The sequence below is a fragment of the Gopherus flavomarginatus genome, chromosome 10 (assembly GCF_025201925.1).
Source record: "Gopherus flavomarginatus isolate rGopFla2 chromosome 10, rGopFla2.mat.asm, whole genome shotgun sequence".
NCBI classification, from domain to species: Eukaryota; Metazoa; Chordata; order Testudines; family Testudinidae; genus Gopherus; species Gopherus flavomarginatus.
Window position 1 is genome coordinate 21,991,006 of NC_066626.1, and position 22,742 is coordinate 22,013,747.

Sequence of the window (22,742 nt, forward strand, 5' to 3'; positions counted from 1 at the left end):
GAACTCCACATGGCCGCATTTCATTTGTTACTCCTGGGGGAATTCTGCACCACTGCGCCCATGCGGAATTCATGTCCTCCACAGATTTCTTTGCTTCCCTGCAGAAAAATGACTTCTGACAGGGAAGCTGCAAGAACGGTCACAGGCTCCTCTCCGGCAGTGCTGGTGCATGGTGGGGGTGAGGCTGGGGATGCCTGAGTTGGTGGCACCTAGCTTGCATTCGGCTCAGCTACTAGCCTGGGCTGAGGATGGGGGAAGACTGACTTCCTCTTCACCTGCAAGGAGGAGGAAGAACCAGGGCTGAGCCACCCTCACAAACCTCCCCTGGCTGCAGGAAGCTCTGCAACCCCCTCTCTCCTGCTTCCTGCCCCCATTGCTCCTCAGCAACGGGGGATGGGGTTACTGTATGGGGGGTTACTTCATCTGCTCAATCCCCATGCAGCTGGACCTCCCCATACCTAGATTCCCCCCGCCGAGCCTCACCCCCTCCACACACCCCTGCTGAGCACCCCCACTAGAACCCCCACCCTATCTGCATATGGACCTCCCAGATGAGTCCCCTGCACCCAGACCCCCACCCCACTGAGCCCCAACCAGTTGAACCCAGACCCCCCATTCCACCAAGCCTAACTGCCCAGGCACCTGGACCCCCCCCCACCGAGTCCCTCACACCCAGACCTCCATTCCAAACCCCAGACCCCACTCACCCGCTGAGCCCCAACCACCTTCATCTACACCCCCCCCCCCCCCCGGACTGGTGCATGCTCTCTGGCCTGCTTGGTAATCGTATAATGTGAGGCGAATGTATGTATGGAGGACCACATGGCTGCTCTGCATATTTTCTGGGTCGGAACCTGTACCAGAAACACTGCTGAAGAAGCCGGAATCCTAGCAGAGTATGCTGTAAGTGGAGGGGCAGGCATTTCTGCCAGGTACAGCATTCAGGGATGCAGGGCGTGATCCACAATGAAATTCGTTGGGAAAAGACTAGAAGACCCTTCATCCTGTCTGTCATGGCCACAAACAGTTGAATGGACTTCATAAATGGTTTTGTTCTTTCAAAGTAGATGGCTACTGCTCTGCGGACATCCAATAAGTGAAGCCTCTGCTCCTTGCCGCTTGAGTGTGGCTTAGGATAGAACACTGGGAGAAAGATGTCCTGGTTCATATGAAATTGGGAGACAACCTTCGGGAGGAAAGCTGGATGTGACCTGAGCTGAACCTTGTCCTTATAGAACACGGTGTAAGTGGGCTCTGATGTTAGGGCCTTGAGCTCAGACACCCTCCTTGCTGAGGTTATCGCTATCAGAAATGCCCGTTGTATGACATATAGAGCAGGGAATAAGTTGTCAGTGGTTCTAAGGGTGGACCCATCAATTTACAACTGACTATCTAGTACTTCCTCTATGGTAATGTGTAGGGCATTAGCTAGTCTCCACAGCAATTCCTGGAACTGGCGACAGTCATCAGTGGGGAAGGAGGGGATTGAAGAGGCAGCTGCATCCTGGAAAGATGAGGGATGCCTCTCAGGATCTGTCAGTACTGTTGGAGTCAGGCTAATCAGTGCAGCATCCAGGGCTATGTTGGAATGCTTGTCTGACAAGAGTTGTGGTGATGAAGTGGGGGAGTCCTCCCAGACCAAGTGGGACTGTTCAGAGGGTGAATACTGTGGCCATGATCTCTGGTATGGCCAACCCGGTTGACCCTGCTGTTGTGTAGCTTGGGACCACAGTGCCCGATTCAAGCTCTGGAGGCAACGCAAGGTGGGGAAGTGCCCCAGTGCTGTCAGAATCTTCCAGTAGTCGCGCTTCCGGAACAGGAGTGGTGGACTGTGTCAGAGATCCATATAATCCAAAACAGAGGATTCACAAACCTCACCAAATGGCGGTGCCATTAGGACTCCTGGAACGGGAGGTGGCAGGAGCATAGCGGGCAAAGGGTCCCTTTGACTTGGTGATGGGATCAGTGGTCGTGGAGTGCAAATAACTCATGGGGATCCAGGGCACCTCCAATTCTCCCAGGGGTCAATGGTATCTGTTCCGCTGGAGGAGTCGGTATCAGGAACTGCATCTATCTGGAGACCAATGGTTCGTGGGATGCCAGTGGAGTCACTGGGTCTGTGATTGATACCAGTGGATCTAGTGATCAGTGCTGCCATTTCTTATTCTTGTGAGACTTACAACACACGGATACTTCGTGGCCGGAAACCGTGAATGGTGCCAAGTCCTCATTAGATTTGGAGAAAGACTTACTGCCATGCTTATGCGCATGCTTCCTTGGTTCATGACTAGGCCCCAGTGCAGGGTTCCGCAGTAGAGGAGGCATTCTTCGCCTGTTCAGGCCAATGTAAAGGGGGTGTTCCCCAGCCGGAATCCTATGTTGATCCCATGGCAGCCTCCATAAGGTGTTTCCTGAGGCAGAGCATCTGGTTTGCCTGAGCATGAGCAAGGGAGGCGGATACTGTACCTGGACGCAATGTGGGGCTTCCCCCAAGCAGTACATGCTGGTGCATGTTGATGGAAAATGAGTAGGGGCAAGAATCACAGGTTTTGAACCCTGGCATCTTCAGCATACCTAGTACCCAGGCCCGGGTGCTGGAGTGGAGTAACGTTTGGCAGGAAACACCACTGAAGCAGTGTCCCAAGTCCTAAATCAGATATGAAAGCAAGAATTGAACAGAAAACAGAAAAAGTAAATGCAGACCAACTAAGAAATCTAAGCTACTAACAGTACTAAGGACAGGTTTTGAAAAGTTTTAGAAAGTGTGTCACAAGGACGACTGGAGAGTAGAAGCTGTGGCTCAGACTATGAGGTGGTGAGAAAAAACTGAAGATGCTGATAGCCCACATGCCCTTTATCACCTCAGGCAAGGCCATGATGCAGCACAGTGTGCACGTGCGGACCGCCGAACAGTACTACTTTCAAAAGCTCCGGCTCGGGGCGCATAACCTTCAGTGGAATACAATATTGGATCATCACAAAAAGAAGAATTCAGTTTGACGGGAATTATACTACCATTTGAATTCCTCTCTCAGCTAACAGATACTTCCTCGATTTCTCATTGCTTTCCCTACCCCACTTCATTAAATATTGGTGTCTTGCATGGTGATCCTATCAGTTAAAAGACAGATGAGCCATCATGTATTTCTATTTTCTCCACCTCCAATCTTTATATGGCAAGACTAAACACAAACGTTTGCACTTTCTTCAAACTTCATGGTAATAAAATATGCAGACAACAAGCCTGACCCAACTTTATCTCAAACAATAGCTTTCCTGACCTCCTTGAGTTGGTCTGTGCTGCCCCAGGATGCTGACCGCTTGTGAGATCCTTTCTTCTTTTCTAAATATTCTTCAGCCCAGGCACTCTCTGTCTGTAACAAGAAGATTAAAGGATTAATTTTAAAAGGGTATGCTTATTCTCACCAAAAAACAAAAGAAAAGAGAAATTAGAAGCAAGTAAGCTAAGAGAGGGCATGTAATTATGATTTTCTGGATTCAGACACTGCTGGAAAGCACAAGTCACCGAATGAAAGCCCTCTGTGGCAACTTTGATATTCCTATAAGTAATTAGTATGAAGATGTCACCTCAGCCACTCCTATAATCTACATAGTAGATTTCTCCCTTATTTCATATGAACACTTATCACCCCCAACTATAACAGAAGTATTAACTCTAATTTAATTTCACTTAAAACATAGAAAGAATTTGGCCCATTAGGTTTAAGTGGGTACAAGTTCCAATCACTTTAGCACTCAGACCAGGGATTAATTTGATCCTGTGTGTTAAAAGACATTTCTAGTACTGCTTGAGTACGTGACTAAAGGCCTGGTCTATACTACTGAGTTAGGTTGACGAAAAGCAGCTTATATCGACCTAATTATGTCAGTTTCCACACTACAGCCTTGCTTCCACCGATATAACTGCCCTACTACAGTGACATAACTCTACCTCCATGAGAGGCTTATGTCAGCGTAGTTCGGGAAATGCAGTGTCCATATAGACACTGCAGGTTACTTATATCAACTATTGCCCCTCATTCTTATCAATTTCATGGCTCCATGCTAGAGCCAGGAAATTGACAAGAGTGCCTGGCTCCCAGCAGTGGCTGGCAGCCTGTGGCGGGTGGGGGGCTCCCTGCCCCAAGCTGGGCTCCTGTCCAGGCTCTGGACTCCTTGCCCTGAGCTGGGCTTCTGCCTGGGCTCTGGGCAAATAGCTCCCCACAGAAGCCACAGGGGAAGCCGTGCTCCCAACATGCAGTCTAGGGGGAGAGGGAGGCTTCCATCAGGGAGCTGCACACAGAACTGAGAGCCCAGGCTCTCTCAGCTCCCTACACTGCCCCTCTTAAATCAGTGGATGCACACCATCAACAGCAGGCGGCCAGTGTGGACATGAACCACTGTAGTAATTACTGTGGCAGCTGTAAGTCGACCTAACATCAGAGCGACTTAAGTTTATAGTGTAGACATGCCACAAGCAAGCAAACATTCTGGTACATAAGCAATACTGCACAATTAATTATTGCAATATGACACAAACAACTATACTACAGCTAAACACTCAAAAGTTAGGAAATACTAGAATTAAGTTGCCTGGGCAACTTTAATTTAACCTCCTGGTGTATATGCATTATGATACTGTCTTTAATTACATGATCACATATTTTTCCCACAGGTCATCTGCCTCATTCAGTGCACAAAATGGACGGTGCTACTGAATGACCAACTATTCAATAGCTTGTTTTATCTTCACTGTTCAGTATGTGGCCTAGGCATTATTTACTATATACTATTCAAATCCTGTCCTGAATACAGAAAGATGCTATTGTGACAGATGCAGCCATTTACCTTACTGATTTAAGTTTTAGTAGGTTTGGAGTCCATTGTATTAAGATGCAAAGTTCTTGAATTGTGGAATTATATGTAATTTCTACAGGGGGAGACATGACCAATATAAATCCTGGGAAGCGTCATGAGCTTCAAAAGACTACATGAAACTATGTGCCAGACAAGAATGAATTTATGGGACAAAGTTAGAAAATTTATTGTGAGGAGGCATATGCAAACATACATCCTCTGTGTATGCAAGAACTCAGCCTTTCGAAGTTTTGCCCTGAGAAGGGAACCTTTGTTGGTGATTACCTGTTCCCAAAGTCCAAAATCAAAGAACCAAACAGCATAAAGGAGTGATTCACAGATTCACGGGTGTTCTTTTTCTGAGCAAAATCTGGTATGAACTTGTGACTACCCATTGTGGAGTTTGAAGGACTGAGCACCTACCTGCCACAGCCCTTCTTAGAATTGGGCGTGATCTCTTGTAAGCTTATCAGCATGTGTGTAGATCGGGGTGGCCAACCAGCAGCTCTGGAGCCGCATGCAACTCTTCAGAAGATAATATGAAGCTCCTGCCAGGAGCCAACTCTGGGGGGAATATGGAGGGTGCTCAGCATTGAGGAGGCTCTGGGGGGGGAGAAGTGAGGACATGGCTCACCGGGGGAGAGGGCCCCAAATAGTGCGGGATGGGGCAGAAAGAGGTGGGGTGCGGTTGGGGACCTGGTAAAAGGCGTGGAGTTGGAGGCAGGGCCTAGGGTACAGCCAGGGTTATAGCAAACCCTGGCCAGCGCCTGTGTCTCCTTCAATAAAACACATAGCGACTAGCTGGTATGGAAATTTGTAATCAAAATTTTTCTTAGACCATCTAACAATGGAAGGCAAGTGCAAACAGAAAAGAAAATACACAGATGAAAATCGAGGCTTCCAACAGGATTGGGAGAATAAGTACTTTTTCGTTGAACTCAATGGTAAGCCAATGTGTCTTCTTCGCCAGACGTGTGTATCTCAGTTCAAATCTTCAAAACTTGCAGCGTCATTTTGCTTCGACCCATGCACATATGGATCAAGAATTCCTAGAAGGTTCTGAACACCGCACTTTAAAACTGAAAATTTTGAAAAAACAAACAGATGTAGAAGCCCAGGTCTTCACCAGATTTGCCAACCGATTAACGCTGCAGTCTGCAGTGTCCTATTATGTGGTCTGGCATACAGTCCGTGCAAAAAAGCCCTACTCTGAAGGTGAGTTTATAAAAACATGATTCACTGATGTGATGTCAATCCTGTCACCAGAGAACGAGAATCTACAGAAGAAAATTTCTGGCCTGTAGCTTTCACACCACACAATAGAAAGCAGAATCTCCGATCTTATCAGTGACATCGAATCACAACTGTACTTGCAACTTCAACAGTGAGAGTATTTGAGCATCGCTTTAGATGAGTTGTGCGATGTACAGAATAAACCTCAATTATCGGTATTTCTCCGGACTGTGTCTGACCACTGTGTTGTAAAGGGGAAGAACTCCTCAATATCGTGCCACTAAAAGGACAGAACTTGTGGATAAGCTCTAAAGGAGGTATTGATGTTGTTAGTTGTGAAACACCACTTCCTTTTACAGAAGCTCATTGTCACTGCAACAAATGGGGCTCCATCCATGGGGGGGATCTGTGAATGGATTAGTAGGGCTTTGTAAGTCTGACAAGAGCTTTCCTGAATTTTGGACATTTCACTGTATTATTTATCAGGAGCAACTGGAATCTAAAAATCTCAAATTTGATCACGTCATGAAACCTGTCTTGCACATTGTGAATTTCATTTGCCCAAATGCACTCAGTCACAGACAATTTCAAAATTGAATCAAAGATCTGGATGAAGACGACTTCCCTGCCAATTTGCCATTTCACTGTGCCGTTCGATGACTCTCGAGAGGTAAAGTTATTTCCCGTTTTTTGGAGCACCTGGAACCAGTAAAATTGTTTATGAAGAAAAAGCACAGAATACACCCTGAGCTTACAGATCCTGGGTGGATTCTAGCTTTGGCATTTCTTGTAGACATGCTGCTGCATTTGGATAAACCTGGACTTACAAAGAAAATTCCAGCTGCTGTCTAATCTAGTGCAAAGCGTATTTACGTTCATGAACAAACTGCAGCTGTTTCACAGACAAATGCTTGAGGGAGAGCTGACACACTTTCCCTCAATGTCACAACTTCAAGCCAGATCAAAAGAAGATGCAGCAGAATCTCTAAAATGGAGCACAACTAGATATGTGAGCATGATTAAAGATCCTACGGACAGTTTTGAGGAAAAATTCCAGGTTTGCAGTGGAAAAGACCTCAAATCAGATTTCTGATTGACCCTTTTGGTGCTGAAGCCAATTGTCTGAATCCCTGTTTAGTCACTGATGAAGCAATATCCCAGAGGGAAATAACAGAACTTTTGGAAGTTGACAGATTGAAATCTGTTCAGAAGACAGAGGGGACCTTTACTTTCTGGAAATTTGTACCAAAGGATAAATACCCCAACATCAGAAGTTCAGCCCTAAAATTAATCTCAATGTTTGCCTCAATCTATCTCTGTGAGTCAGTTTTCTCAACATGTGAAATCCAAGCACTGATCCGTTTTGACAGACAGCCACCTAAGAGAACTGCTGCATGTGAGCACAACTGAACACAAACCAAACTTTGTTTCACTGACAGCAAAGAATGCCAGAAGTCCCACTAAGTAAAAGGTTAAGACAAGTTGTTGTTATTATTAACTATACATTATAAAGGCATAATATACATACATTATCGAATTGTATGATTATGTGCGTGCGCATATACATATATACACACACACACACACACACACTTATATAATCATTACACATTACTGTGACTCTTTGGCAATGTCCATTGGTAAATTTTGGCTCCTTCTCAGGCTCAGATTGGCCACCCCTGGTATAGATGCTTTTATTGTTTTAATAGGTTTTCTTTGTAATTCTACCCTCTGTTTCTCACTCAGATCTGAGAAATACTCAGAAGCAAAACAGCATACATCAGCCACTAAAGTAAAGGTCCTCTTTGCATCCAAAGAGGAACCCAGGAATAGAGCAGGGTTTGAAGCCAGAACCAAAGACCTGGATGGCACAGGGTCAAGTGAAATATTCAAATCCACCCCTTTGGTTCTCGAAGATGAAAATGGAACCAGACTTGGTTCTGGAACTGTAGAGGCCCTATTGGAATCAGAATGATCTGACAAATCAGACATGCAGGATCTGGCACTGCTAACAGTGGCTGTGTTTTTCTGTGCCTTCCTCTTTGGAAACAACACAGCTTGAGACCATAACATGGCTCTCAGTTATGTAACAGGCAGTCTGCCCTTCCCTATCAATAACAGTACCTTTAAAAACATGACAGCTTGAGCAGCAGGATCAGGAGCTTTACCCAATGAGCGTTCTGATTTCCTAGAAGCTTTAAGGTGCTTTGGCTTGCTGGAGGAAGTTACAGGAGCCAAAACTGGCCTCTCAGGGCTTGTCTTCACTACACAGCTAAATCAGCACTGCTGCAATCGATGCAATGGTATCGATTTAGTGAAGACATGCTCAATCAATGGGAGAATGCTCTCCCATCGATTTCTGTACTCCACCTCAATGAAAGGAGGAAGCAATGTCGGCAGGAAAGCCTCTCCCGTCGACATAGCATAGTGTGGACCCTGTGGTATGTAGATCTAAGCTACAGCGACTTGAGTTACGCTACCAACATAACTCAAATTGCGTAGCTTATATCAACCAGCAGCTGTAGTGAAGACAAGCCCTTAGACACTGGATCCAGAGGATGCAAGACTCAAGAAAAAGCACTTGCAACTTGTTCTGCCTCTCCTTGCAAGCTCTGGGTATGAAAATCCGGCTGACAGAACACCCATAAGAAAAACAGTACTCCCTGAGCACTTCAGGCACCTAACATGGTAATCCAATGCTGGGAAGACAGGTAGGCATGAGGCACATCTCTTGAACCCCGGTTTCTTCTTTTTCTTCAGTTCCATCATAACCTGGAACTGAACTACTAATTTAAGTTAATTGTCCATACTCAGCACTAAACTACAACCATCCTTAATGATTAGCAAAGAATGGAGAAAAACCTCGGATCAGAACAGAACAGAGTGGTCCACTTCAGTCTAGCATAGACTATAACAGGGTTAAAAAAAACCCAAACACCTAGATAAATTCATGGAGCATAGGTCCATTAATGGTTATTAGCCAGATGTGCAGGGGTGGTGTCCCTAACCTCTGTTTGCCAGAAGCTGGGAATGGGAGGCAGGGAATGTTCTGTTCATTTCCTCTGGGGCGCCTGGCATTGGCCACTGTCAGAAGCCAGGACACTGGGCTAGACAGACCTTTGGTCTGACCCAGTATGGCCGTTCTTATATAGCACAGTGGCTGACATGATAGAGAACACTGTGCACTCTTATACATCCTTGCCCTCAGAAAATTTGGTGACATTGAGGAAAAGGGTAAGAGGGGGAGTGGTCTCATGAATATTGCTTTGAGAAGCTTCTTTGCAATACCCATTGGAGGGAGCAGAGCCACTCAAAGAAGAACACCTTCCTCTTTTTTGAACCAAGGGTGATCCAAATCCAGCTAACTACAGATGTAGCATTTCTGCAGAGACAGACACAGACAGATAGAGAATTTCAAGTAGCCAGATACTAAACTATAAAGGATCTTAGACGTCAAAACCAACAGTCAGATGATATTGCTTACATGGTTCTGCTAAATGCACTAGCCAATAAGGTCTCCAGCTTTTACTAATAATTAAGCATTACAGAGAGAACAGAATGTATCTATTTTGTGTCTTGACAAACCAACACTTTTACACAGCATGCTTTTGAAGATTCATTGCACCAAGTGCACTCAAGGGAAAAGCATTCAAGGAAAGTACAATCAAGATAGCCTCATGCTTACAGCAAGTATAACTGGCTAGATGAAATAAAAATTTGCTTTATGTGTGAGCAACTGGAGAATAGTTTCTTATGTTCTATATTAAAAGAAAAACTCTACATCTCTGTTGCAAGGGATAAATAAGCTGAAACCACTCAAACGACCAAATTTTTTCCCTTCCAAAACATACTTCTCTTTTGTCAAGACTTTGACACCTAGACACCAGTACCTACTCAATTATGATATCCCAGCATATGCTATGCTGTGAGAATATGCCCACCACTGAATCCCACAAGAGAGTGTTGGCACTCCACGGTAGTATTTTCAAGGGGGCTAACATGTAAAGAAATTTTAAGAGGATGTTAAGTTTGGAAACTGTAAAAGGTAAAATAGTATGTTTAGACTTAGTAATGTTCTAAATTACTTTCCTGCCTTGATCATTTGGCTAGGAGAAGGGGTGGAAGAAAGCAGGGAAGGATGACAATTCTATATATTCTTCTAAGATTGGGTGAGAGTAGGAGGTTTTTAAAGGTAGAGAGGTGTGTGTGTGTGTGTGTGTGTGTGTGTGTGTAATTGATCAGAGGATGCTGCTTTCCATTTCTTGCTATAAAGAACATAGAAATATGCCAAAACATTTAACAATTACAAAATTAAGCAACTCCCTACGTCTAAATGCAAGTATTTCTGAACGCTGTGTTCAGTACAGAAGCTGACAGTCAACTTTTACAGGTTGGTTTGAATTCATCACAATGTGAAGTTAATAGCAAAAGACTGGATCACGCTTTTATATTTTGTTACATATTTTTAAAATGGTTTGGTGTACAAATCACTACAAATTCTGAAGGAAAAGCCAGAAAAAATAATTCTCATTCTATGTCATACTCTAAACATTATAAAAAATGGTTGCCTTCTTCCTTAACAGACAAGCAGCAGTGATCATTTTCAGAGCAGTGAAGGATTCTGATGCTCTCTACAGATTCCCAGATTCACAGGATTCCTCAGGCACTTACTCCAACACAAGCAAGCAAGTGTTCCAATATGGTGATTTTAAATATTTTGCAATTCAGCTAAATCTCCTTAGAATTTCACAGAACAAAAGAAAAGGCACTTCCATAACCTAAGAGGCTTCTCTGCTGAACATCAAAGGCCTGCTGCCAACCATAAAGGAGTTAATGCTTCTCAAAGGTAAAAAGTCATAAGAATGCCTGATAATGGAAAGTGTTGTGCCTCTATACTATACCAGCTGCCTCTATAATTAAGGAGCTATACAAATAAAATGTCATGCAATACCCATGTAATAGTTTAAGTATTGCCACCACCAATGTGGTCCTCTAATCTGCACTTGAAGTTTAAGCAATAAAAAACAAGTTTAGATGCATGATGCACTAGTGCCTTTCTGACTTTAAATGAGTGACAACAGAGGTACATCTTGTCTCTTCTGCACCGCCCCCTTTTTTGGGAGGGGGAGCGTGCAAGGGTGCAAAGAATTTGGGAATAAATAGAAAAACAAACTCTTTCCAGGAATTTGGGAAGGGAAGGAAAATTCCAAAGAAATTAGCTTGGAAGGTGAATGTGTACAGAAAAAAAAAAAGATACACACCTAACAAAACTGTCTTACCTGCGTGGCTTTGTCCCTCATACAGGGAGCAGCCTGTCCGTGATTATCACGAGGCCATTGTCCAGCGAGGTAAGGAGCAGCAAGTGTATCCAGTGAGGAAGTGCGGCGAATTATACTGGAAGGGCTTGATGAAGGTGGTCGTGATTTGTCAACTAGAAAAAATTAAAACAATAATAAGATTTCACAAGCAAAGTGTGGGTGTAAAATTCAATAAAGCAAATTTTCAATTAGCCATACTGGAAACAGAATTGTTATGTATTCAGTACAGAGTGCACAAACACAAAATGTAATACCATAGGAGCTATGAGACACCACTTGGAAATTAAGCTCAGAATTTGCTTTTTGTTGCTATTGTTCTTTTAAACTTTGCCCCATGATTACATTGCTCTCATGAAATGTGTTTTCAGAGTTTCCCTATAAAAGCACAGAACAAAGTAATTACCAATATTATTAGGGCGGTTTTTGTTGTTTTTTTGCTGTGACTTTTAAGTACTACCAAAATTTATGCCCACGTTAATATTGGATTTATTTTTAAAGCCCAGGCTGTTGATCCATATGCCAACTACTGCATAGTTTATTTCCACAATGATCAACAAAACTGAGCTTATATTACTAAGCAGAAAACAGCCATCCTGATGGACAGTTATGCATAAGGCTGCTAATGACTTTGGACTACGCATACGGTAACCTAGCCCAAGAAAAAAAAGAAAAGGAAATGCACATGATCAGAGTTCAGAATGAGACACTTCATAGACGTAAAGATAAAGAGTTAATAGTTTAGCTACTAGACATTTCAGTACGCAAAATATTTAGATTTGTTTTCCTAATATTGGAAGAACAAGTAATTTAGACTCAAAATGGGATCTACCTAGAATATGGTTTTAAAATGTCCTCCATACTGAAAATAAATGGAGTCATCTCAGAAAGACAGGTTACCAATAGCTTGTTCTTAGAGAGGCACCACTGTGCATTCAGACTTCTGGAATTCAGAGTCAAGTTGTGAAACAGCACTGAAAAGCAGTACAGGAGGGAAGGATGTGTGTGTACATGAGCATTCTGATGCATAAGTGAAGTCCTCACCCTACTCTATACAAAGGGGTGTACCCTCCCAAACACCTCAGTTCCTTCTCTTTAAGGAAAGAAACCAAAGAAACCTGATTTTACACAGAAATCCTAAGTAGGGGGTAGGTGTGGGGATAGTGTGACTACACAGAGGCAGTTCCCAAAGAACAGTAGTTACTGATAAATAACCATTTTCTTCTTGGATGGCCTCTGTGCATTCCTGCTTGTGGGAGATTAACAAGCCACCAGGTGGATGGTGGGAGAGGCATACTCAGGAATGCAAGTAGACTGGTACGCTCCAATAAGCAGTACCGGCAAGAGATTTTTAGTGGGTACAGGGTACCGGAAAAACTTCAGGAGGCTAGCCTCTCCTCCACCTCTGGAGGCAGGGTGGAGCTGCACTCTGCTCCTTAAAAGAGAAGAATGCGACTAGGGAGGCCATTCATTCTTTATATGGGTTTAACAGCACAATACATACGCTAACAAACTTAAACAAAGGCTTTGTTTAAGTTTGTTAGCATATGTATTCTGCTGTTAAATTGGTCAAGGGTCCTCCAGAGGGGACGGGGTGGAATCAATGGAAGGTGTTTAAACAGTGGTTTTGATTCCTGCTCCAGCCTCTGGACTATGAACATATACTGATGGGAGCGTTCTAACCGAAGGACTGAGGATTTTAAGGTAATCTGGAGCCTTCATATTTCCTTGATCCTTTACAGATGGACTTATGAGTTGGATATGGTACAGAAAAACTGTTCTAGCCTCATTGATGGCTGATTTCTCCCTTGCAATGGACAAAGATCAGAGGTCTACTGACTTTCTCACATGAGTCAGCAGCCTTTGATACCTGTGGTATAAGCAACATGGCCCTTGCTTGAGTGGTTTTGTTCTTTCCTCTCCAAATGTCAAAGCCTGTTCCCATTGAACTCAATAACAAAACTTTTTTTTTATTTCAGTGGGAACAGGATTGGGTTCTAATCCCAGTTGGCCGTGGACCTGCTGTGTTGCCTTGCCAAATCACTTAATCTCACATTACCCATCTGTAAAGTTTTATTACTCTTGAGGGAAGTACCATATAATCTTTAAAAGCTTTAAGTGGCCTACATGTATGTTTTATATCTCAAAAACACAGCACTTCAAAACTAAAAAATGCCATAACTAAGGCTATGAGTCTGTCACGGAGGTCACAGATTCTGTGACTTTCCATGATCTCTGCAGCAGATCCTGGGCCATCAGCAGCAGTCTGGGTGTGTGGGAGGGGGCTCAGGGTAAAGGGCAGGAATTTGGAGAGTGCAGGGGGTGTACGGCCGCCCTGCAGCTTCTACGTGGCGGAGGGGGTCTCTGTGCTGCCTGCAGGCCCCATCCCCACAGCTCCCACTGGCTGCAGTTCCTAGCTGATGGGAGCTGCAGCAGCCAGCGCTTGAGGTGGGAGCAGTGGAGGAGCCCACGCACTCCACCACCTAGGAGTTGCGGGGATGTGGAGCCAGGTGGGGAGCCCCTGCCAGCCCCGCCAACCTCCCTCACCCAGTACCAGTGCAGTTCCCAGGCCACATGTTGCAGCCCGCCGCTCCCCTCTAGCACCTGCAGAGCCCACACACCGCCCCCTTCCCCAACCCTCCAAGTTTTAGTAATGGCAGGTATTTTTAGTAAACGTCATGGACAAGTCACAGGCCCATGAATTTTTGTTTATGGCCCATGACCTGTCCATGACTTTTACTAAAAAATACCTGTGACTAAAACGTAGCTTTAGCCATAACATCTTTATTTGTGACTTGATACATATTAAGAGCTATAGTTCAAAAGTATGCTCAAAATGCACCAAATAGTCTGTAGAAGTTACTCAGGGAGATTTACATCAGAAAAGCTTGTTGGAAACCTTGAAAGAAATAACCTGAGTGCAGGACAATTTATTGCTAATTTAGTGTCTTTATTCTGTGAGTGAAGTAGAAAACCAAAATTTAGCAGCACAGATTTGAGAGTAGATTTCAAGTATTTGCACAAGCATTCCCTCCCCCCTTAAGGTTTATTCCCTTTTTTTAAAAAAAAATTATAAACAAAAAGAAGGAATTCTGATGACAATGACAATTTATTTATCTCTCCTACTTTTCTCTTAAGGACACATTACATAAATTGAAAGGGTTCATCAGTTACCCCAATTTGGTATCACTCCAAGGTATGGTACAGGAGAAATCTCGAAAGGGACGTATATAATAATTAATTTTGCTAGTCTAATTTGAGAAACAAAGCGTTGAATTACATTTTTAAAAGAATTTTTGAAAAGCAACCGTTTCCCCTTCTATATTACATTCAGAATGATCTGTCATTATATACAGTTTGCGTGAAATTTACCAAGATATTTTCAAACTGGTTAATATTTAAGTAGAGCTGTCAATTAAATCGAAGTTAACTCACGCAATTAACTCAAAAATATTAATCGCGATTAATTGCACTTAGAACAACAATAGAATACCAACTGAAATTTATTAAATATTTTTGGATGTTTTTCTATATTATCAATATTGATTTCAATAACAACACAGAATACGAAGGGCACAGTGCTCATTTTATTTTTTTATTACAAATACATGCAGTGTAAAAATGATAAATGAAATAGTATTTTTCAATTCACCTCATGCAAGTACTGAAGCACAATCTCTTTATCATGAAAGTGTAATTTACAAATGCAGATTTTTTTGGTTACATAACTTCACTCAAAAACAAAACAACGTAAAACTTCAGAGCCTACAATTCCACTAAGTCCTACTTCTTGTTCAGTTAATTGCTAAGACAAACAAGTTTGTTTACATTGAGGGGAGATACTTCTGCCTACTTATTTACAATGTCACCTGAAAGTGAGAACAGGCGTTTGCATGGCACTTTTGTAGTGCATGCAAGGTATTTACATGCCAGATATGCTAAACATTCATACGCCCCTTCATGCTTCAGCCATCATTACAGAAGACATGCTTCCATGTTGATGATGCTCGTTAAAAGAATGTGTTGATTAAATTTTTGACTGTACTCCTTGGGGGGAGAATTGCACGTCTCCTGCTTTGTTTTACCTGCATTCTGCATATATTTCATGTTATAGCAGTCTTAGATGATGACCCAGCACATGTTCATTTTAAGAACACTTTCACAGCAAATTTGACAAAATGCAAAGAAGGTACCGATGTGAGATTTCCAAGTATAGCTACAGCACTAGAACCAAGGTTTAAGAATCTGAAGTGCTGTCCAAAATCTGAGAGGGACGAAGTGTGGAGCATGCTTTTAGAAGTCTTAAAAGAGTAATACTCTAATGCGGAAACTAGAGAACCCAAACACCAAAAAAGAAAATCAAACTTCTGCTGGTGGCATCTGACTCAGAGGATGAAAATGAACATGCGTCAGTCTGCACTGCTTTGGATTGTTATCAAGTAGAACCCATCATCAGCATGGAATGCTGGTTTAAGCATGAAAGGACATATGAATCTTTAGCACATCTGGCATGTAAAAATCTTCTGACGCCGGCTACAACAGTACCATTCAAATGCCAGTTCTCACTTTTAGGCAACATTGTAAACAAGAAGCAGGCAGCATTATCTCCTGCAAATTGTAGCCAACCTTGTTTGTCTGAGTGATTGGCTGACCAAGAAATAGAACTGAGTGGACTTGTAAGGTCTAAAGTTTTACATTGTTTTATTTCTGAATGCAGGGGGTTTTTTGGTACATAATTTTACATTTGTAAATGAAAAAAGAGATCGCATTACAGTACTTGTATGAGGGGAACTGAAAAATACAACTTGTTTTTTTTTACAGTGCAAATATTTGTAATAAAAATGAAGTGAGCACTGTACACTTTGTATTCTATGTTGCAATTGAAATTAATATATTTGAAAATGTAGAAAACATTCAAAAATATTTAAAATAAATGGTGTTCTATTATTGTTGACCAGTGCGATTAATTGTGATTGAAATTAACTTGTTAAATCTCTTGACAGTCCTAATTGTAAGTAAAATATTTGTGTAGACACAGCTTCCAAAAGCATTCTAGAGACCCAAAAATAAAAAAGACAATCCCAACCCCAAAGAGCCAAAAGATTTAAATTAGACTAACGTAGAACATGAAAGTAACACAGGAAAGGAGGAATATGGGTTAAATCAAAAATAACAAGTTGTACAGTGAGTGATTCATACAAATTCTGTATTTTTAAGTAGCAATTTGTGACTGTGGAAATGAAAAAATAGGCAGCACATGAACTGAAGTTGATAGAAAGCAAGGCAAAAATAGGGAATTTTGAGGAGGGATATGAAGGAAAGTGAGGATGCCTGCAAGACACAAAGAAAGAGGTTGCTCCAAGTTAGGCTGCAGCATATAAGAAAACACAAGGTTAAAGTGGAAAGGTCAACCAACATCACTGAATTGACTGTGTAACAAAGGCTATAAAATTTTGTTCAGTAATTCCCACATTAAGCCTATCTGTAAGGGAATGCAAAGGGGCAAGGTGAATGGTTAGAACACAGAGGACAAGAAGAGGAGCAACAGGAGAAGAGAAAAGATGGAGGCAGAGGCCTATATTGCTCCTGCCAGTAGCAAGATAGAAGCGATTATATGAAAAAGGTAGCCATATTATGTGCAACTGTAAAGCTATTGACAAATATTGGCCTAAGTTGCTAGGCAGAGGACAACCCTAAAATCTACATTTTTAGGGTGTTGTATTCATTGCAATTGACACAGCACATGTAGGCCTACCTGAGCTAATTTTAATTGAGCTACATTGCTAAAATTAAACAGCATAGCTGCAACAGCTTGGGCAGTAGTATATGCTAGCCACCCAAATACATACATACATACAGGCAGGATTGTTCTTGGATGGCTAACCCACACTACCACTTGTGCTGCCATGGCTACACTCCTTTTTCTAGCAAACTAGATCAAATCAAAGCTAGTTCAGATATGCCTACAAACCTTGCAACTGCCCCTCCTAACTGCTGTTTAGACATACGCTTAAAGGCAACATAGTAGCAAGTCAGTTTGTTAAGAATGAGTGAGGAGGAACATTAGTGAAAAGAGACTTAATTTCAAGCATCTAACAGTGTTGTAGCTGACAGGGTCTCTAAAAACTTTATATATTGTTACTTGGCATTTAGTCAGGACAGTGACTAATTAAAGTCAACACTAACAAATGTACAAACAAATACCAGTGTAAACTTGGACACCGACATTTAAATCTGAAATTCTTCTAACTGCGAAAGGCAAGAGAAGCCTTACAAGCACAGCTATACTTGCAAGACTTTTGAAAAGACTACTTTGAAATTTATCTTAAAATATAGCATTGAAATAAACATTAGCTTCATTACATTTGTTATTAATACACACTTTATATACTAAAACTATTTCTAGGAAGAGGTCTGATGAAAAAGTGTGTATTAATAACAGTAGTACCTCAATTTTTTTTTTTTAAAACACTTACAGGGAAAAACTGATCATCATCATTTCTGAATTTCACAGCTGGCTGTTTCAGTTCCACAACTACAATTTAAAAATTCTCACAAAACTATGTAGTCAAATACGATTTTTCTTGGTGCACTGTACTTTTATGTACTACCAAGAATAAAACATCCCATCCTACAGTGACAGGCACACATCCTCTTACTTCAAATTCCTCTCCAAAATCCACTTGTGGAGCCTACAAACATTAATCCCTTTTAAAACAGGCCAGCGCCACTTAAAATTATATAAAAAGTTAACTCTGAACTATCATCTGGTCTCTCAATGTGTTCTTGTCTGATCTCTAGTTTTCAAAATATAATCTCTTTAGTGCAAGGGACCAAGTTTTCCAGTCTTTGTATAAGACTTCCTAAGTAAACAACAACAGAATCATAGAAATCTATGGCTGGAAGGGACCTCAAGAGGTCATCTAGTCCCATCCCTCCAAGCTGAAGCAAGATTAAGTGTACCTAGACTATCCATGATAGATTTTTGTCTAACCTGTTCTTAAAAACCCCCAATGTCAGGGCTTCCACAACCTCACTCAGTAACCTGTAATGTTTTCAAATGAATTCTTACTCAGTAGAGAATTATACTTTTATAAAGTTCTGTTCTTTCATATACACAACTTAGTATTAAATACTTAAATACTTAGTATTAAATGCAAAAAAAACTTGTTAATGCAAAATTAATGTTGCAAGAATAAGCACTTAATTCTCAAGAAATTCCAACAACTTTTGTTAAGTGTGGCAACTTGAACTTGGCCACAAACAAAAATACATTAAGTGTACCATGTTAGAGTGTTACATTTAATAAATGAAAGGAAAAAACAAAAACAAAAAACCGCAGAAATTTTACAGATAACTTGGCCATGTTAGGTAAACACTCTCCTTATTTGAGAACAGCAATAGAAAAGAATCTTTGGAATAACAAAATAGTTTTGCTTTTTATTCTTATGAATTTTAGAGTTTTAAAACTTGTCAAATATATATTTTTAAATGATGAGAATTAGAAAATTGGTATGGCAGACTTTTACTGATGGGGAAGAAATATACTATGAATTGTTTACAAGCTGATTATTGAAAAAAAGTCTTCCAATACTTGAAAAAAAAAATCCATATAACTTCCAGCAACATGCAGTCATGTGCCAAAACTAAACTACTGTCAGGTTGACTTAAGTAAATTGCTACAAAATATATCCTATGCTATTCTGAAGCTCTTCATTTTGTTGAGTAAACAAGAAAATGTATGATCAATTGTTTAAAATCAGAAATATCCTATCAGCTATGACAGCTGGGGGGTCCTCGAAGTTTTCTGTAGCATAGACCGCATTTTAGTAGGAACATTACAGTTGGGAGGAGAGGCAGTCCATGAGACAATCAGCTAACATTCCATTGTTACTACAGCAACAATTGCTTGCATGGAAAATATCAGGAGTGTGTGCACTAAAATAATAAAAATAAAAATAAAAATAAAAAAACCACCCAGCTAAAAATGCTATAATTTAGCAACCGAAAATGAAAACTAGCTTCATGTGATTAGCCTTCTAACTATGGTGCACAGATCAGTTCAGGAACCTCCAGCTCCATCAGTGGTTTATTCTTAATGACATTCAATAAAACCTAGAGAAGATCTGTCCTGAATATGTCCCAAAGACAAATTGCCTTAAAATAAAAAACTGAAAAAAAACCCTAAAAACTAAAACTAAAAAAAACAAACAAACCCATGGATGTAAGGGTTTAAAGAGGATTTTTCTGTATCAAACAAATTCACTAAGTATTACTATGCACCACACTAGCGTTTTGCTGGTTCTGTATTCTGTAGAAGAGAAGCTGAATCATCAAAAAGGTTCTTTCCAGTACTTTCCACATCACACACTACAGGGAATTGGCATGTTAACACGTGGTCAGACTAGCAGCCTTGTCAGACTCCTGAGGATCACACACAAAATTGCTGCCAACAGCATACATTTATGCCAACCACCATTTAGACAAGATTTGTGTCCAGCAAGGCTTAACCAACAGCACAAGTCTCCATGGTGTCACTGTGCTCCATGTTAGGGCCAGGGTGGACCAAAAAAATACAATCAAAATTAAATTGCTGGCATATCTGGCCCCAACACTCCTCACATTACCATCCCACACAGGATCATCACTGCTGAGAGGGCCAATCTAAATCACTTTCTGCATTCCAGCCTACATTAAGTCAGGGGTTCTCAAACTTTTTCTTTCTGAGCCCCTCCTCGCTTCCCCCCGTCCAACATACTATAAAAACTCCATGGCCCACCTGTGTCCCAATAACTGGTTTTCTGCATATAAAAGCCAGGGGTGGTGTTACAAGATAGCAAGCAGGGAAATTGCCTGGGGCCCCATGCCACAGAGAAGCTACATTACTCAGGCTTTGGCTTCAGCCCCAAGTGGCAGGGCTCAGGGCCCCTGCCTTCAGCTCAATGTAGTAGGGCATCAGCTTTCTGCCCTGAACCCCAGCAAGTCTATTGCTGGCCCTGCTTGGTGGACCCCCTGAAATCTGTTCCCCCGCGCCCCAAGTGGGCCCCAGACCCCTGGTTCAGAACCTCTGCATTAGGGATTCTCAAAGAAAACATGTAATAGTTGTTCATTCAACCTGGCTCTCCCTACTATCAAACTGGCTAGTTACATTTAACATTATTATAGCACAAGGTAAAAAAAGCATCATCTTTGGTCAACAGTGGACTAGAATACATATTCATGTACAACTCAATTAGAGAGGTTACACTTGCCTCTGAAGTGATATAAGAAATGTCATATTTTTAATCAGAAAAATGGCTCTCACATTCATATCTAAATAAAGATCAAAATATCTTTCAAAGCTTTTCTTCCTCTTCAGTAAGGTCCTCTATAAGAGGAGAAAGCCAAAGAGAGCTAAAAATCAGCAATCCAAGTTTGGTCAGTTAACTTAATAGCAAAATAACTAACTGCTTCACAAGAAAGCACTGGAAACCACCGCTGATACACCCACCCCACCTCCAAACACTATAATACACTAAATGATAATTGAAAGAATTATTTTGTTAGTTATTTAAATCCAAGCTAAGCAGTTGTCTAAATTTTATTAGAGATGCATATCAGATCCTAAAAACAGTTAGTGTGAATATTTCCCTAGACTTCTATTGCCCCCAAATATACCATAATGTTGAATTTTATTCAATTGTTAGTTAGATGGGATGGAATGGAGTTGACATTGAAATACAGTTTTAATAATCACTCAGACACCTACTCTTAAGAATAGACTGATACTCACCAAATTATTAAATCCTGCCTTACTACAATCAGGCAAGTCTACCATTTAACCCCTCTGCTTGTTTCAAAATGCAAATTTCCATTTCAGTCAACTATTCATGGTGTTCTCATTGTAGTATTTTCCTCTACAGTTTCTCAAGCTATATTACTTGCACCAAGTGCTCATCTGCTAGTTTCCCTTGATGTGACCTACATAACAAGAGATCCACTTCCATCAAGACAACAAATACAACAGCTGTGCTGATGAAAAACAATAGAGCTGTTCCAACTAACAGAAGAGTATTAGATCTGTTTTAATTTCCTAATTATCAACCCTTCCACCTCCCACAACTAAATCTATTTTCCAACAAAGTGTTCCTGCAACTAACTTTCAAATAAGATAAGCAAAAAAAAAAAATATATATATATATATATATATATATATATGAGCACACAGGATGTTGTGTAGGCCTATAGGAAAAGCAAGTACTCTCTTTCATTACGTGTACATACATATTTTGAGGTAGGCAAGGAGCCTAACATAACTGTAACTTAACAGAACAAAGCTAGAGTAACAAACTTTAGATCCCTAAACTCATTTTTAAGTGAAAGTACTTTAAAAGTTCTAGAATTTAGACCCATCACTGCACATGATGGGTATTTCATGAATTCTTTCATAACGAATGAACAATGACTCCCATAGGGAGTCTAATTCAAGCTATCTCCTGGGGGGAAGGGGAAAGAGGAGGGGAGAAAAAACACAAGAGAGAAGGTTTCCTCCCTATAGGGACATCACACAATGAAGTTAAAGCAAACCTGAAACTTCAAATTCACAACAGTGGATGGGGAAATAGAGGGAACATTTAAAGAAAAATATAATTATTATTGTAAACATAAAAAAACAGTTTGAAGATTGATGATCTTAGTACACGCCAAACCAAAGTTGTTTCAATGAAAAAAATAAAGGTACAAAAGGAAAATCTTTGATTCTGGTTCTTTTGAATGTAATGGACATCATGAGAAAAAAAATACATATATGGTCCTTTATTTTGGATGTCAATATCTTTCACCAATTGTGTAGTGTAGAAGAAACATTTAGGTGAGGACCATTTGGTTCTTTTGTTTCTAATAGTCCAAAATTCTGTCCTCTGGTAGGAGCACGCCCAAAATGTACACTTTACAAATGCAAGTTTTACAAATCCCAAAGAAACCAGATTTTGTTTTAATACAATTTTAAAGAAGTTTTTAAAAACAAACATGCATTACCCTGAACTCTTTGTGGCATGGAACCTGATAATGAAGTTATAGACAAAAATTAAATTAGCTTCATTGAGTTTTCTGACTTTTTTGGGGGGGGGGGAGGGGGAAGGGGATGGGTACAGTTGAGTTTCTGGCTCAGGCTACGTAGCCTGTTAAGCAAGGACTCAAACATTTTATCAAGATTCCAGCTCAGATCTATTTCAAGGTTGTTGAGAGGAACTGCATCCACTTCAAAAGCTAAAAACCACTGAAAGTAGCAGTGAACTGAGTACCTGTTCAGTTTTACACCAAGCTGATTTCCCTATTGTTATGTCTGTTCTATCTAAA

General features: G+C 41.1%; 1 protein-coding gene across 1 annotated transcript in view; it reads right to left on the bottom strand.

The window, feature by feature from the left end:
- Positions 1 to 22,742, bottom strand: part of FAM117B (family with sequence similarity 117 member B) — a 72,670-nt gene that overhangs the window by 30,551 nt on the left and 19,377 nt on the right. Inside the window, exons 4-5 of the mRNA XM_050969619.1 lie at positions 11,370 to 11,521; positions 3,282 to 3,374 (exon numbers count right to left, since the gene is read on the bottom strand). Of these exons, the coding sequence (XP_050825576.1) occupies positions 3,282 to 3,374; positions 11,370 to 11,390 (114 nt within the window). The 5' untranslated portion in view covers positions 11,391 to 11,521. The remainder of the gene's footprint in view (positions 1 to 3,281; positions 3,375 to 11,369; positions 11,522 to 22,742) is intronic.